General features: G+C 53.2%; 1 protein-coding gene across 4 annotated transcripts in view; it reads right to left on the minus strand.

The window, feature by feature from the left end:
- Positions 1-2,424: 2,424 nt before the first annotated feature.
- Tpcn2 (two pore segment channel 2) overlaps positions 2,425-17,031 on the minus strand; it is a 31,567-nt gene continuing 16,960 nt past the window's right edge. For 2 of the 4 annotated variants that reach the window (XM_034489640.2, XM_076914526.1), the window contains 16 exons: positions 16,650-16,714; positions 15,883-15,983; positions 15,323-15,404; positions 15,101-15,187; positions 10,274-10,474; positions 10,131-10,190; positions 9,078-9,206; positions 8,284-8,333; positions 6,817-6,916; positions 6,207-6,278; positions 5,561-5,634; positions 5,114-5,195; positions 4,898-4,980; positions 4,270-4,351; positions 3,833-3,927; positions 2,425-3,053 (listed from right to left, as the gene is read on the minus strand). In XM_034489640.2, coding sequence (XP_034345531.1) covers positions 2,975-3,053; positions 3,833-3,927; positions 4,270-4,351; positions 4,898-4,980; positions 5,114-5,195; positions 5,561-5,634; positions 6,207-6,278; positions 6,817-6,916; positions 8,284-8,333; positions 9,078-9,206; positions 10,131-10,190; positions 10,274-10,474; positions 15,101-15,187; positions 15,323-15,404; positions 15,883-15,983; positions 16,650-16,714 — 1,442 coding nt within the window. In that variant the 3' untranslated portion in view covers positions 2,425-2,974. Of the gene's footprint in view, positions 3,054-3,832; positions 3,928-4,269; positions 4,352-4,897; positions 4,981-5,113; positions 5,196-5,560; positions 5,635-6,206; positions 6,279-6,816; positions 6,917-8,283; positions 8,334-9,077; positions 9,207-10,130; positions 10,191-10,273; positions 10,475-15,100; positions 15,188-15,322; positions 15,405-15,882; positions 15,984-16,649; positions 16,715-17,031 lie in introns of those variants that run through there. The other 2 variants (XM_034489655.2, XR_004605024.2) reach the window with 2 other exon arrangements.

Raw genomic sequence — 17,031 nt, forward strand, 5'->3', positions numbered from 1 at the left:
TTAGCTCAGTGGTAGAGCTCTTGCCTAGCAAGTGCAAGGCCCTGGTTCGGTCCTCAGCTCTGGGAGAGAAAAAAAAAAAAAAAAAAGACAAAATGACCATGTACGAAGCCCAGAACAGGAGGCATCCACACCCTTTCTCTCCATCCTTGTCTCTGCGAGAGGACTATCTCTACTGGTTACCTCCTATAGCACCTGGACAGGGGTTCTCTTGTGAACCCCAGAGTTACAGACATCTCAGTAGCCCTAGGGTATGGCTCCAGGATGGCCCCACCCAAAGACACCAACAGCCATGTGAAGCGACACTTTAAACCACATCTGGATGACAACTGCAGCTCACCAGTGCTACTTCCACGAATCACAGAGCAGCAGCCAGAACTGGTCACTGGCTAACTGTCTTTGAAATTGCTCAAAGACATACATTAAGGAGACTGGCAACCATTGGGAGAAAGAAGAAACCAGAAAGTCTGCTGTGTAGGGTTGAACTTGGAAGAACTAGGCTGGAGAGATGGCTCAACAGTTAAGATCAGTTGACTGTTCTTCAAGGGACCTAGCAGGTCCCAGGTCTGGCCAGGAAGGGTCCTGAAAGACAGGGAGGCAGAGCCACACAAGTCTAGGCAATGCTTCCAATATGGCCTGGGACTGGGTGTCAGGAATTTGCAGGAGCCTCTGGTGGCAGCTTCTGCCCAAGGTGGCAGGTGTAGAAAATGACAATTTTCAGTGTTCAGGTTGTAAGCATTCATGGGGCAGGCTGAGATCACCAGGTAGATGCAGTCTCCATGTCCCTCCTCAGGTCCCCCTCATCGACTCCTATCGTACACACAACACACCCAACAACTCAAGCCCAGTGCTCGGCTGAAGTGTTGGCAGCCTAAGCTCGGGGTTCAGGCTAAGGGTGCCTCACTTCACCAAGAGCTCGATGTTGCTCCAGCAGGCTCAGCCTCGAATGCCACCAGCACCAGCATCTTCATCATACACGCCTCTTGCTGACTGACCCCAGGACTCTTTGGTCATAGGAACACCAGGCCCTTCATGGGACCCTTCAGCCTCAGTGGTCTCCCATACTCACTTTGTCTTCTGACAGCCAGCAGGGCTGTGCACGACACCAGCTCTATTCTACACAGCAGGCTGCACAGCTTTTGTACCCAGAAGTAAGAAAACGGGGAAACCCACAGAGCAACCTTGAAGGCCCCTGAGAAGCACAAGCCCATGCTCCTCAAATAGGTTGCCCCCACCAGGGCCACTAGTGACTCTTAGCATTTGAAATGGACAGGGTGGTGAGCTGAGGCAGCCCCTAGAACGCTGCTGTGGTCCCTCTGCTCCCCCACACACACACACACACTCCAGTGATTAGCACCTCATGTACCCTTATTGAGGGCAGGTCATCTAAGTGGAAATCAACTCTCTGCACCCATCTCACTTTTATCAAAATGACCTGCAGGGTGCATTTCTGCACAAAAGCTAGGGTGGGTGATTCTGGGTGGACTGGTCGGCATGGGACAGCAGAGGCAGAACCAGGTCACTGACATCCACCTAACAGACACCAGGTCAGGCTCACTCTGAGGTGAGAACAGGGAACTTGAGACTTGTGAGCAGGCCTGGAAAACCCAGGGGCAGCTCTGGGACGGCTCAGAGGCCTCCAGGCGTGGATAGCGCAGCAGAGCCCGTCTCACCAGTAGGTGGCGATCAAGGCTTAGCAGTTAGGGATGGGGAACAAGAGACTGCGGTTTTCTACATGCCAGTGGGTCCAGTCATCATGCAAGAAACTGGCCCAGCTCATGACAATTGGTGTGAGTTCCAATCCACCCTCCAGGAAGGCAGCTTGCTGAGGGGCAGGTTCCAGACTTCTTCAAGAGTCCTAATGGCCCCACACTGAGGGTGTCAGGGAAATGAATAGGTCTCCTAAGCCACTCCTTGGGTAGTAGGAGCCCAAGACTTCCTAGGAGGGAGCCACACCTCTCTAGCACTCCAGCCTGAGCACTGTGCTTTCCTGGCCCTCCTAAACTCCCTCAATTGCGCTCCCTCAGGTTCCTCTTCCAGACCACGAAGAAGCCCAGGCACTCATAGCCTACAAATGTGTAAGCCCCAGACCGCCATTCTGTGTCAGTGCCCATAGTCATCACTTGGAGCCAGCCCACAGCTTAAAAGGCCCCCAAGAAACTCCAGCACCAACCCCCAGAGTTGCACTGAAATGAGGACTCCAGAGGTCAGTCTCAGGACACTGAGTTGATCCCCTCTCTCCCCGTCCTGCCCCAGCTCCCTCTGCCACAAACCTTGAGGACAAACAAAACAGGGCCACCTTGGGCTTACAAGCTTTTGTGCATGTCACTAAAGGATGCTTCTCATCACAGGTGAGAGCTCACGCCTCACAACCTGGTGCTCTTGTGCAGCCCACAACCTAAATAACCCAACCCAACAACCCTGAGGTAGAGAGAGGTCAGAGTAAGAACAATCTCACTCTTTATAAAACAGAAAATGATTGACATCCATCACATCCATAGGCACTGAAACAAAGAGGTGACATTCTCTACACCTGACACCAACCCGATGCCCTGGAAACCTGTCAGCTACTGTCCTGTGCAGCCTTGGGTTCACAAATGCCACCAAAGTTGAAGGCACAGATAAGCTTGTGGGTAACAAGGGGAGCTGAGGCCTTCTCGCTTCCTGGCTTTGAGGGTCCTCGGAAATCATGCTCTCTCCTTACCAAGTCTCACCAAGGCAGCTTGAAAGAGCAGCAAATGGAGGAAGGTGGCCCTGTCGTGCCGACCACCGGTCTGCCAAGGCTACAGAGACTGCATGGCGGCTACTGCTGAGCGGCCACTGGGGAGAAGTCCTTGTCCCAGCCTCCGTCTGTCCCTGGGTGGTCTGTCCCAGGCACCATCTTTTCTTGCTCAGTCTCGACCAGCTGCTACCTCCACAGCATGGGCCCAGAACAGCATCTCTGTCCTGTCACCCCGGCTAGAAAGCCACTCTGATGTCACCTGCATAGATGCAAGTGTGGGTGCTTGTGCAGCTTCTCCATCAGCTCCTCCTCCTTGGGCTCTTCTAGGGTATCCCTGCAGGGTTGGGACAAGTCACACAAAAGCTTCAGAGGGGGTGAGCCTTTGCCTCTCAGAGACTGCAAGCAACGTCAGCAGGTAAGGTCTGCAAGGGCCCGGTCTCAGAGTTCCCAGCCAGGAGGTACTACCAAAACAAGCAGTGGCAGGGCGTGGGGACACAGACACGTAGGTCCTGCCTCAGGAAGATACTGATGCTAAAAACCTTTGTGTGCATTGATAAGCACACTACACTACAGAGGGCTGAGGAGGGATTCCATGTAGAGCATGTGTGTAGCATGCACCCAGCCTGGATTCTACCCCCACATCAAAAAGAATTAAGGGAAAAGCCTGGAAGCCTAGAAAGCCCCTCTCACACCCACTGGTGTGGCCGCAGCCGACTGTCCACAGCCAACACCAGTGAAAGAAAATGGGGCCCATGACAGACAGCCCTGGGATGACAGCCACTCTCCTATACAAGCAGCGGACACACTTCATGGCGTCACAGGAGGAGAAGGTGAGGCTCCTTCAAGCCACCTGGCTGTGCCCCATGATACCAGCCAGAAGCTACAAGACAATGGAAGATAGGTAGTCCCTTCCATGTGCTGGATCCTAAGAGGAGCACGGTCCAAGTCCCTGGTAGAAGCAGAAGTGCCAACCGCCATGCTGTGAGCATCTCTTGCCAGCTCAGCAGCAGTCCCAATGACTGGGTGGAAGAGGAACCCTGCCAGAAAGCCTTCCTCCGCACACACCCCTCTCCATGAGCCCCATGGACTGGAGACACGCTCCCAAGCCCGCACCTGAACATGAGCTCCACAGACATCTGATAGGTGGTCTGCTTGGTTCCACCAAGGAGCTGCTTATGACCTTGAGGGTCCCATCTGTGGAGAAAGTTCTGGAGCAGGAGGGAGCAAGGCTGTAAGTACCCATGTGATACCAGCTTCGGAGCCCCCATTGCCCAGTCTGCAGCCACAGTATAGTCACTGTGAGGAGCAGCCCACTCTGGACATCTGGATGCAGAGTCCATGAGATCCTCATCCCTGAAACAGCAAGATGCCCAGCTGAAACCCTTAAGGCAGCTTGGGGTCCTGAGAACCCCACACACCAGCAGAGCAAGCAGCTCAGAGGTCCCCAACCAGGCTGTTTAGCCTGTAGTCTTGGCTAGAACGGCTCACCCATCAAAACTCTATAAACAACTCAGTAGGCAATCTTGGGCCTGGACAGGGGTGGCTGGTACCTCCAGAAGCAGAGCTAGAAACAGGTTGATCCAGATGACAGAGGACACCAGCCACCATAGCACAAAATACACCATTGACCACCTGTGAAGGAGACAAGGAGGTCAGGACCCACTATGATTGGGGTGAGATTATTCCAGAAAAACAAACAACTACAAACACACATCTGTGGGGCCTCATCAGACCCTGCTGCTAATGTTACAATGTATAGTGTAGTAATGCCCCATGACACCAGGATTTGGAAATAGCCCGAGCCACCAGAGAAAGCCTAGCATGAGGTTCAAGTTGGACTCAAACCCAGGCCCCTCTGCTGAGATAGTCAAAGTTCTCTGAGCTATGAGCTAAGCTAACCACCTGACTGCTCCCCTAGGACTCTACCCCATAGCAATCCCCTCACCCCAGGCAATCCAACACATATACATCATTTATTTCAAACCACCAGGGTGCACACCAGGGTGCAGAAACCTGGGGCCCTGGCTATCTCCCAGTGTAGCATGGATGAAGGTTGACACTGCCAGGAGACAGCTTGGCCAGCCTTCCGAGGTCAGCAACTGGGTTCCCTTCTCAGCCCAGGCCCTGGGTTTCCGGTGTAATGTCCAGCTCATGGCCAGTACTGGGGTAGAGACTTACGGGCCTGAGTAGCGCTTATAGGCTTCCAGGATCACCTGCCAATTGTTCACCACCATCACGTTCCAAAGTGTGATCAGAGCAGCCTACGGGGCAGCAGAGGTAGGGTCCAGGAGGGCCCCGGGACAAGGGAGAGGGGGAACCAGAGAACAGGGACTGGGGCAAGGCAGAGGGGGAGTCCCAGGTAAGCTGAACCTGGGGACAAGGCAGAGGACTTACAGCAAAGTCGTCAAAGTTGTTGGGCCAGTAACCCAGCTGCTCAAAGCTTCCACATGGAGCTGAGTTGTTATCCGGAACCAGGCTGCAGACACAATGGCCCTTGGTTAACTGCTGTAGCCAGGGTCTGCATAGCTGAGTACTGCCCCATATCCCAGCTCAGCACTGACTCAGACCCCAGGAGAAAGGGCAAAGGAAGACACCACTGCCCACCCACACACGGGGAGTGTATGATGTGACCCGAGGGGCTCCCATCCCCAGAACTCTGAGCTCCAGGTTTTGAATAAGGCATTCTACCCCGAATCCCACCACAGCGATGCGACAGCCTAGACCCTGGGTGGGAGGCTGTGCTCAGGACACGCAAGGCAAGACACCTGCAAGAAATGTTTAGCAGGAGGGCCCACTGACATGCACACAGGTTAATGCCCGCAGGCACAGACAGCCCCTCACCTGCTGTTTCCAGGAGGCACAATGACACCTCGAAATAGGTTGATCCCAATCATGGCAAACACATAGTATGCCACCTATGGAGGAGGAGAGGGGAAGCCGATGTCACTGCTGCCACAGGGCCAGGTTGAGGCCAAAGGGGGTGAGGCAGTGGGGCTCAGGGACGCCTTTGTCCTAAAGATGGAAGCTGAAGAGGCCAGAAGCAGCAGGCAGCTCTCCAGGGGATCTGGGTGCTACCCAGGTTCTCCAGTTGTAGGCCTGCTACCACAGAGGACAGAGCAGGCCCTCTGGCCTCAATGGAGGTCCAGGTACATCTAGGCTTCTGTCTGACACACATGGCACAAGCCCTAAAGTATGTCTACAAAAGAGTATCCCCCAAACTCTCAAGTTTGGGCCCATGGGGGCCCAATTTCCTCACTGTTTCTCATTGTGGCATATAACCCAGGGGTCATGAAGGACAGTTACCACAAGGACCCTAGCACAGAGTGGAGACAGTAACCCTGGTCCTCTGTAGAAGAAAGAAGCCAACAAAGTCTGGCATCCTAAGACTGCCATGGGCCTCCTCATCAGAGCAGAAGCAGGCCAACCATACCCCACTTGGACTCCACAGAGCCAGGCTACCCAGGACCACCAGAGCCCTAGGACTTACCACCAGGATCCCGCCAAATGCCCTCAAGTTCTGGATTAGGCCCAGGATGGTGCTGGCTACCATAGCCATTGGCTGTGGACAAGAAGATTCAGACTGACTCTTCCTGCCCAGGGACAACAGTGCCCCACCCTGTACACACACACACACACACACACACACACACACACACACACACACACGCACGCACGCGCACGCGCACATGCATACACATACACACATGCACACATACACGCACATGCACACACACACATGCACACATATGCACATGCACACACACACACACACGTGCATACACACACAAGTTCATATACACCACACCAGCATACATGCTCACATATTCCCTGAATATCCCCAGCCTCCTGTGGGTGCTGTGGCACAGGTCCCTTTGACAGAGCCTGACATCCATACTCTGTGGCCACCCTCTGCCTGCTGGACCACTAAGACCTTGATTTGCACCTCTGTGACCTGGAGGCTAAAAGAAATGGATATCTGGGTTCTTGATCCAGTGGCCCCACCCCAGCAGCTTAAGAATGCCAAGGGGGCTGAGGGGATGCTCCCAAGGGCCCGGATGAGGAGTGTCTCGGCCCCAGACCATGGCAGGAAGACACACCTTTATGCTGGGAATGATGCGCAGGAAGCGAAGCACAATCAGTGCGTTCAGCACCCGTGTCATGTCCCACAGCGACAGTGAGCCGTACTGCTCGGGCTTCCTAGGAAGACAGGAGCCATGGTAGGAGGTCTGGGGGAGCAGAGGGGATGGGGGATGAGGCAGCAGGGGTGAACAGACAGCAATAGTCACTGTATGGACACCAGGCAGAAAAAGCTCCCGGGGGGTGGGGGGAGAAGAGAGGCTGAGCCCGGCCATACCCTACTCGCACCCAGTGCCCAGGCAGCCATAAACACAACTACTGTCATACCTCCCAGGACGGCCACAGGACAGCTACGGCCACAGCCACACATCCCCCTCAGCCAGCGCCACACCTCCCAGGACAGTCCCATAGCATGAAGGCAGCGATGGTATTCACTGCCCAGGACCCTGACCTGCCGAGCTCAGTTCCTCAAGAAAGCTTGTCCTAACCCCAACCTATTCCCTGACCTTTGGCCCTGTCCCTTCGCTGACCCTGTCTCATCTGGAGCCTATGACTTTTGACCCTATTTCCTGACCCCATCCCCAATCTCACAGTCCAGTTGTCCCCCGACCCTATGGCCGCCATTCCACTCCACTCCACCATCCCCATGGCTTCTCTATACTAAACATAAGCCTTCCTCGCCCCAAGTGTCACTCCCTCGATTCCTGAGGTGATGGGACAAAGCTTGAGAGGGGCTTGACTCACATTAGAAACAAGGTCGCCACTGTCACCTGGCTCCTGCCTGGCACAGGGCGGACTGTCCCTGCCCATCTCTAAACCATCCCAGCAGGCACAGAGACAACTCTGCAGGTCAATGCTGGACCCTCAGCTCTCTGAAGCCTCTCCCAACTGTGTCACTAAGGCAGTGCAGGGATCCAAAGTGGACATAGTGGCCCTGGGCCTGTGCTAGGCAAGTCTTGGCTCACAGGAATATCTCATAGCAACCTTATGTGTCATCCTGCTAAGGCAGGCTCACCAACAAAGGCACGGCACAAGCTAAGCACCACTGGCTATGCCAAAAGTCCTGGGAGCCCTACCCAGGAGTGTGTCCATATAGTAAGAATGGAGGCCAGTGGGCTCAACCCGCCCTACACTAGGCAGGTGCTAGCAAGGAGATCGCCCCACACTGCAGACTTGAGTTGGGCCTCATATTCTACAGTGGAGATGATGGAGAAGAGGGGACATGGCCACCTGTTAGACTCCCTTACAGGGAACACAACCACTGCCCACCAAGCCACTGCAAAGGGGACTGTCTAATGGAGGAACGGTGTCCATTTCTGCATGTCCCCCTCATGCTGGGCAGACTCAGCCCACAGTCCAAAAGCCTTACTTAGAGTGGGCCATGCCAATGGCCAGGAACCCCATATGGTCCTGGAAATCTGTCACCTGGGTGCAGTGAGACAGGTCACCACCCAGGTTGTGTCGCCAGGTTCTCTGCAATCACATACCATCCTGAGTGTGGCAATCGGTATACAGCCAGGGTAGAAATCTCCAAAACCTGGACCACAGAGAGAGGGGGCATTGTCTACCAGTGCCAGCCCAAGTGGCACCTCCAGCAGTGCCAGCCCAGGCAGTTTGCAACAGAATCCTAAGACCTGGGTCCATCATTTGGGCATGCAGTGGAACTCAGATGGAGCTCAGGCCTGACCTCATACATCCAGATGTTAGACTTCCACCAGCCAACATACTCTGGTTTCGGGAATCAGGACTGGGGAAGCCACTTCATTACAGATGGACCAAAAGGCCTGGTTCAAATAACTCTCTGTACATGTCCCCAGGGGCCTACTGGCTCTCAAAATATCACTTGAGATCACTGCTGTCACACCTACACCAAGTGTGCACCTCTCACTCCAAGCAAGTGGGGATTCCCAAGAGCACCTTGGGTGGCTGAGACCCCTAACATTCAATTGCCCATACCAAGGTGGCACTGTGAACCAGCGGCACTGGAGGACTGTGCCAAGGGCTGGTTACTGATAGCTCTGGGTCCTGCTGGACCTCCCTAAGGATGAAAAGTGGCAGTCCAGCCCCTATAACACTCATACACTATGGGGACCAAGTTCCTGCATCCCATCATGCATTTCACCGCAGGTCCCTCGAGCCAGGGGCCCCACTTACTCCTGGGTAGTCCACTATACTAGCTGATCTATCTCTGCTACACTACACACCCAAAGGACCCAGGCAGAGCTGCCAGCCAGGCTCACAGAGCCACCAGGAGAGGTACCCCAGCTTGCATGGACTTTACCAGCAAGGCGACGGTGAGGAGGCCATCAAATACGTTGCTATGGTAGGACAGGTAGCCCCGCAGGCCCAGCGCGAACACCTTCAACAGCAGCTCCAGCAGGTAGTACAAGATGAAGACCAAGTCAAGGATCTGAAGAGGCAGAAAAGCCCAGAGCCAGCTTCACTTGCTGTATCCCCATGCTGGTCCCAAGACACCGAGGCCTATGATCAGAGTATCCTGTTCCCCCCTCCCAACCTCCCCTGATGCCCTTCTACTCCCCTCACCTCCCACCCCATCCACAATCTAGGGCATTGACTGCTAGCATTCCTGCTTCTTGTTCTGTCCTATCTCTGAGGTCTACACAGACCCCAAGGATGCACATCTTCACCTGACCTAGGCCTCCCAGGACAACAGACAAGGAAAGGCACACTCTGGACAGGTTCTTTCCAGGGGAACCTGAGCTTGCAGAAGCTTCTCCCCAAGAAGATAGAGGGCATGGGGTGAGAGCTCAAGGAAGATGGCCTCTCCCAGGAAGGAAACACAGTAACTCTTCCTTTAAAGGAGGACACACACACACACACACACACACACACACACACACACACACAGAGCATAGGGAGGCTCACTCCACTCCCCAAGTATAACACTATTCCATTCTGAGATGTCAGACAGCCTCTGCTAAAACACTGACAGAATCTAACCTGAGGACTGTCAGAATGCTCAAAATTCAAAATAGAGAGCCTAAATTCCCAAGGAGTTTGACAGAACATTTTAATATCAGAGAAGAGATCATTTTCTTCTTAGAGGCAAAGCTCAGAGCCTGAAGCCAGACAGCCCACAAAACCCAGTCAGTCTCTTCTCTCTACAGGACGCCAGCCTCACACCCACTACACAGGGGTCCATGGAAGTCATTGTGTCCCCATCGGCCACTTTCTGCCTGTATAACCAGGGCCTCCCTCCACCCCCAGGAGAGATCACGCTCTGGCCAGTCACCCTGCCTCCACCCTGCTACTCCTCACTGCTCAGCCCCTGGTAGAGCTGACAGCTTCACAGGCCAGCAGCCCCTGAGCTCACCCCCAGGACAAAGTCATCACGTTCCCCGGGCATCAGGTCTGAGTCCAGCACCAGGAACACCTGCAAGCCAGAGTGAAGGTCAGCTGAACCATGGTGGCCAGCCACAGTGAAGGATTAAGAGGGAAGATGGCTGCAGGACACACCTTCACTAAGCTGGAAGGAGGGGGTGCAGGAGGCCTCTCACAGCACCACAGGGTGAGCCCCAACTCACACAAATAGACAAGAGGTTTCCCAGAGCGATAAGGTTCCCCAGGTAGTTGAAGTACTGGTGGCTGAAGATGAACTGGGCAGTCTGCAGGCATGGAGACTGGTACTGAGGCTTCGGCGGGCGCTGCAAAGAAAACCTACACTCTTAGAGCCATGGCAAGGCACATGATCTGCCTCTTGTTTTGGGATGACATATTCCTGCCCTGCCCTATCTAATCTCAAACACAGAAGCAGCTTTATACACAAGAAGCTAATCACCATGACCTTTATAGCATATAGCTAGAATGATCTGAATGCCTACTGACCTGTGCATAAACTGTCTCACACATCAGTCATTTGAAATATATGCTTGGGGGCTGGAAAGATTCGTGGTTATGAGGACAGGCTGTTTTTCCAGAGGACCCAGGTTCCATTCCCAGTATTCACACACAGTGGCCCACAACTCTCTATAACTCTAGTCCCAGGCAATACAACACTCTCTTTATGGCCTCTGCAGGCACCAGGCACACATGTGGTACACAGAAGAAACACCCATACATGCATGCTTGGGAGCCAGGGAACCAGAGAGATGCTTCAGTAGTTAAGAACACTTGCTGCTTTTGCAGAGAATCTGGGTCAGTCCCCAGCACCCACATGGTGTTTCACAGCTATCTATAACTCCAGGTCCAGGTGATCCAATGCCCTCTTCTGACCTCCACAGGGACCAGATATGCAAGTGCTATACATGCATATATACAGACCAATCACTCCTATACATGAAATAAAAAATAAATCTTGGGCTGGAGAGATGGTTCATCAGTCAAGAATATTTGCTGTTCTTCCAGAGGACCCATGTTCAGTTCCCAGCACACACATGACAGCTCACAAATTCTATAACAGCAGTTCTAGGGCATCTGATGTCCTCTTCTGGCCTCTGCAGGTACTGTACACACATGGTACATAGACATACATGCAGGCAAAACACTTAAAACACTTGAGAGGCTGGAGAAGTGGCTCAGCAATTAAGAGGACATACTGCTCTTGCAGAGGACCTGAGTTCAGTTCCCAGCATTCACATCTGACAGAGTGTGTCACAACCATTGGTAACCAGAGCTCAGAGAGATCTAATGTCAGATGCACACATATACACTAATTAAAAATAAATCTTAAAATGAAAACAAAAATCTTTAAAACGTCCTAGAGCGGGGCTGGAGAGATGGCTCAGCGGTTAAGAGCACTGACTGCTCTTCCAGAGGTCCTGAGTTCAATCCCCAGCAACCACATGGTGGCTCATAGCCATCTGCAATGGGATCTGATGCCCTCTTCTGGTGTGTCTGAAGAGAGCAATGGTGTACTCATATACATAAAATAAATAAAACAACAACAACAACAACAACAAAAAAGTCCTAGAGCTGGCTCACTAAGTGCTAGGAACAACACAGTAGCAAACACAGGTATCTTGTGGACAGTGGTGGGGGACAGCCTCACGAGACCCAACATTTTCTGAGGCACATTTGACACCAGCATGGAACAATGGCTGCAGCAGATTCATGCAGTGAACCATGGGGGAAGCCTAGAATCCCTGTGAGTCCTCCCTGAGGTGACAGAGAGAATGCTCCTGCTGCCCCCAGTGGAGAGACTGTCCTCACACATAACAATAAGTTCCAATAATAAAACTGAACCACTGACTTTCTCAGTGACTGGCAAAGCCACAGTTCTGGTGACAGCTCCCAGCGAAGAATGGCCACCAGAGGGGTGCAGGGAAGAGAGTTTATCATCAAGGGTGGTTTAAATGGGAAGATCCCAAACTTCATGAACTCCATGTCAGGTACAAACAGACACCTACATGAGGCAATCTCCCACAGAAAATGTCAGAACACCATGTTGAACAGTGACTACTCTGGGAAGGGTCTTCAACAAGCAGGCACTACTTCTCAGCTGCTTCACCAGCAACACCAGTCCACTGTGACTACAGCTCCTGTCAGCATCCAGACATACAGTCCTCCTGGCACCCTAGAGCTGCAGCCTGACCTACTGACATGGGAGCTAGAGTGCAGGGGCTACCTGCCCAGAGGCCCTTTGGGGCTCTGCACACCCTGGCTTCTGCTGCAGATAGCAGTGGCCCCTGGAGCACAAGTGTGGTTGCTTTCACTTGCCAATGGCCCACAGACCAGCACAGGCTCAGGCAGACCAGAGTCAGTCAGTCTGTTCCCAGAGGTCTGGGTTACCTTCATCACAGGAGTGTGAGCCACATTCTCCACAGAGATTGGGCACCTTCTCTACAGAAGTATGAGCAACACTTCTCCACAGAGGCCTGAGTCTGGCTGGGGAAGGTCTCCTTCTAAGGTCATCCTTGCTAGGACACTGTCCCTCAGCCCCAGAGCTCTTCCTTCTCTACAGCAAGTCTTTCGTCACTCTGGAGACTTCCTTGTAGGGAGGAGGCCTTGTTTACATTTCCTTTGTGGTTTCTGCCTGACTGGAAGCTCACTAACACCTTGGCTGAGAGGTTCAGCATCTCCATCGTGTTCAAACCTGGCCGAATGTAGCCACACACGCCTGTGGAACTGAGAGCTGAATCCATCAGGCTCCATGTGACAGAGGATGCCCTCTGGAGAGGGCAGAGAGGGTGTTTTCCATTCTTCTCCCATAGCTACAGTGGTTACTACCCTTGTTGAAGGACTTGTTGGAAGCTCTGTGGTGCCTCCTCTGCACCCATCAGCATTAGCTCCCTAATCACAGGCACCACCCTAGCCCAGGGCACCTCTCTGAAGGAGCTGATTCAAAACCTGCCCCCGATGTTAGCAACCTCCAAGTAGCTGAACCTCAGGAGTGAAGTTCAGTACCCACTGCACTTGGTTTTGGGGGAGAAGCATGACAACACCAAGAAAAGAATCTGTGGCTCAAAACTTCCTTATCTGAACACCAATCCTAGGCTTCAGATCGTGAAGCACCAGAAAGAGCACACCCCACAGAGCAGACAAGTAGCTGAGAAAGCCAAACACGGTTATGCATGCCTCTAATCCCAGCAAACACGGTTATGCATGCCTCTAATCCCAGCAAACACGGTTATGCATGCCTCTAATCCCAGCGTTCCAAGGTGAACACTGTGAGTGTGAAGCCAACCAGGGCTGCAGATTGAGTTCACGGACAGCTACAGCTACATAGAGAGACCCTGTCTCAAAGAATCTAAAAAGTAACTGGGAAAGGGGGACAGAGGAGGGATGTAGCTCAAGTGCTAGGCTATCCCCAGCCTAAGCCTACTCTAATGGGCCTCGATGGACAGACATAGTCCATATGTCCTTCCTCTGCAGCAGCATGGCAGGACACATACACCTATCTCTCCTCTGTTCCCCAGAGGCTGGCAAGCAGCAGCCCAGGGAGCACCTCGGCAGCCCAGCAGGCACTACTGGGTAACTGTTCTCTTGCCCAGGTCTGACTGTACCTGGGAAAGGTAACCCTAGTCCATGCGGCCTCTAAGAACAGCCTCCTGAGGCAGCAGACCTCCTACCCAGGCTGGGAACCATCACCCATAGCAGAGCCTTCCCAGTCCTGTAAGGCTCATCCACAATCACTGCAGCCTGCGGCCAACAGCATCACTGGCCCCAAGTTGGGGGAGGGACCCTCTGACACCTCAAAGCCCACCTGGTCCAAGCAGAGGGCTGAAAGCAGAACAGACACAGTCTCCTGCTAATGCATCACTGTCATCAGACTCCTGTGCCCAAGGTGTGGGCAGAAGTGACACCCCCAAGGACAACAGCAACAAATGCATGCCTCCAGAAGGCCTCAGGAGGCCTGAGGAAAACATGGTTTTAAGACAGCCACCTGTGATAGGGAGCTCAGGCCACATAAGCTGACAACTCTCCCAGAGCAGCTGACAGGGTGAGCTGATCATTCTCCACAGAATTCCTACACTCAACCCCACCCCTTCAGAATGTGATGCATTTGTAGACAGTGCCTTTTCCAGAGGTGGTTCTGTGAAAGTGGGGGAGGGGGGTCTTCTTCCACGTGCCTATGTCCTAGTAAGAAGAAAGTTTGGGGATATACATACATAGAATGACTACATGTAGACACAGGGAGAGGCCACCGTGGGCCAGCCACAATGAGAGGTGTTAGGCAGAGCTGGGACTGTGACATCTCCCTCTCAGGTTTCCAGCCCAGGACATGAGACATTAAATGTCAATTGTTCTGGCTATGTGGCTGAGTCTAAGGCAGGCTGAGCAGCCAGGTCACACAGCTGTGGAACTGTCAAGCTTCAAGCAGTAGGACACATCCGAGTCCATCTCAATCTGTCCCTGCTCAGGACCCAACTTGGTCCTCTCAGGGCTGGCTGGCAGGAACAGCAGTCCCTCTGCCTGCCTGAGATATCTAAGCTACGCCTGGCAAGGCTGCTTACTCCAGAAGCCCACATTGGAACACCCAGGCATTCTTGTCCTCTGGCTAGGCCTGAAATGGAAGCCAAGACCCCAGGGGACCCTTCACAAGCGTCAAGAATGAGAGGCAAAGGCCTTGGAGAGAGCCAGCTTTAGACCTCTCAGGGGAACAGAGGAGTTTGTTTGAGACAGAGAAATGCCTTGGAATGTTCCTCTGGGTCAGGCTCGCCCAGGCCATTTCTCCGAATAGGAAATGTCTTTCTTCATCCAACAAATTCACCAGCCAAAGGACTCCCATTGCCAATCCCAGGGACTGGGGATTCAGGACAGGCAAGTCCTGCCAGTCGTCTTTAGAAACACCACTAGCCTTGGTAGCCCCAGGCTGGGCAGACAGCACAGGCCAGATCTACTTACCTCTTTGACCACACCTTTGTCAACCTCATCAAAGAGTTTCTGGAATTCATCAGCCAGCATCGGTCGGCCTTCATAGGAGTGCACCTTCTGTGGAAGGAAGGCCAGGTCAGCCACTGGCAATGGGGGGGAGGACCGCCTGAGCCCCTCCTGATCATCAGCGGTAAGCACCGGACTGACAACCCACCCGACAGTAGCTAGGGAAGACCCAGGGAGAGCGGCAACCTGCATGATGGCCTGTTTGTGGATTTTGTTCAGCTGGGTTTTCTGAAGCACTTGAAGGAAGTTCTCAGGATTTACCCCAACTCTGTGGCAAAGAAACCCCACCCTAGTGAGCAACGTCCAATGGCAGTTCCTCCAGCCTGACCTCGGCTATGTATCCACCACGCTGCATGGGAAAGGAGCCTCGGTGAGCTTCCACCATGAGCTGAAGTGCCTTACAGGCCACATCTAAGATCCCTGGAGATGCCCCCTTAAAGAGGGACAGCTGCCACTGAACAGTCAAGGCCAGAACCTTCTCAGTGGCACATCAGTGCCCTCCTTTCTCTGCCCACCTGGCGGTGTGGATGCCTGCCTTAGACACAAGTGGGCTAGGCTAATAGGCAAGAGCAAACAGGATAATGGAAGCACCAAGGGCCTGGCAGCTCATATAGCTCCCAATGGAATATCGAGTCTGGTGCCAGCCAGCAGGGGCTGCTTAGGAAACCCCTAATGAGCACCCTGCCTCCCCTTCCTAAAAGCAAAAGACCATATTGTCCTGGGAAAGAACCCCACCCGACACTCACAACTCAGGGGTGGCTCCAGATGGTCCTGACCTAAAGGCGAGGACTTCATAGGCTGCACGGGCCCCCAGTCGCCGGCGGAACAGTGAGGTCTGTAGAGATTTCTATAAAGAGCATAGCCCTCAACACACAGCCCTGGCATTACGCAAACACATCTTGATCCCTGCCCACACTGCTCTGAGGAGTGGGCTAAGGGGGACCCTGAGGAGGCTCCAAGAGAGGCTGTGAAGCAGCCCCTCACTCCTTAGGCATCAGAGGACAATCACACCACTGTAGGGAACAGTTCTCAAAGGAGGGAACCCAGCAACCCTTTAATACAGTTTCCTGTGTTGTGATGACCCCCAACCGTAAAAGTATTTTCAGTAAGAATTGTAATGTAAATATCTGATATGCAGGATATCTGATATGTGTTCCCTGTGAAAGGGTCATTCATCACCCCACCCCAAGGGGTTGCAACCCACAGGTTAAGAACCACTGCTCTAAGTCTACATTTCTTCTCTGTGCATTTTAGGGGGTATAACAGACACCCCAGGAGTTGCAGTCTCTAGGTGTTTTCCTCTTGGGTGTGGAAGGGGAAGGAAGGAAACCCTGGGTAACCATGGCAACACCTGTGCTACTGAAACAGCCCATAGCAGAGAGTGTTTCTGAGCTGGTCTACAGAAGGCAGCAACCAGTTTCCCTCCCACCAGGGTCAGCTGACTTAGGTACTACTTTGCCTGGCCTGTGAAGCCAGCTCTGGCATAGCCCCACAATGACACAAGGTGGCTCACCATTAGGTAGCCACGGAACTGATTATAAATGATGGCCGTCAGCAGGTTCATCAGAAACAAGCTTCCTGTGAAAGGAAAAAACAAAACAAAACAAAACAATAAACCTGACCAGATGGCAGTAAAGCAGAACCTACAGCCACCAGGGACCACAACTGTCCCAGACTCAAAGGTCTCAGCAAGCCTGGGCACAACAGCTAGGAACCCGGGATGACCGACCACAGTCAAGTTCAGAGTTCCCTTCTGCCTCACAGCAGGGGACACATACAAGCCCCAGACTCCTGCACCCTTGTCCATCAATGGGGAGAGGCCAAGCATACCTAGCCACAAATAGATCACACAGGGCCATCAATGGCCACATACCACTAGGGGGAGAGTGGGGAGG

The sequence above is a fragment of the Arvicanthis niloticus genome, chromosome 1 (assembly GCF_011762505.2).
Source record: "Arvicanthis niloticus isolate mArvNil1 chromosome 1, mArvNil1.pat.X, whole genome shotgun sequence".
In the NCBI taxonomy this organism is placed as follows: domain Eukaryota; kingdom Metazoa; phylum Chordata; class Mammalia; order Rodentia; family Muridae; genus Arvicanthis; species Arvicanthis niloticus.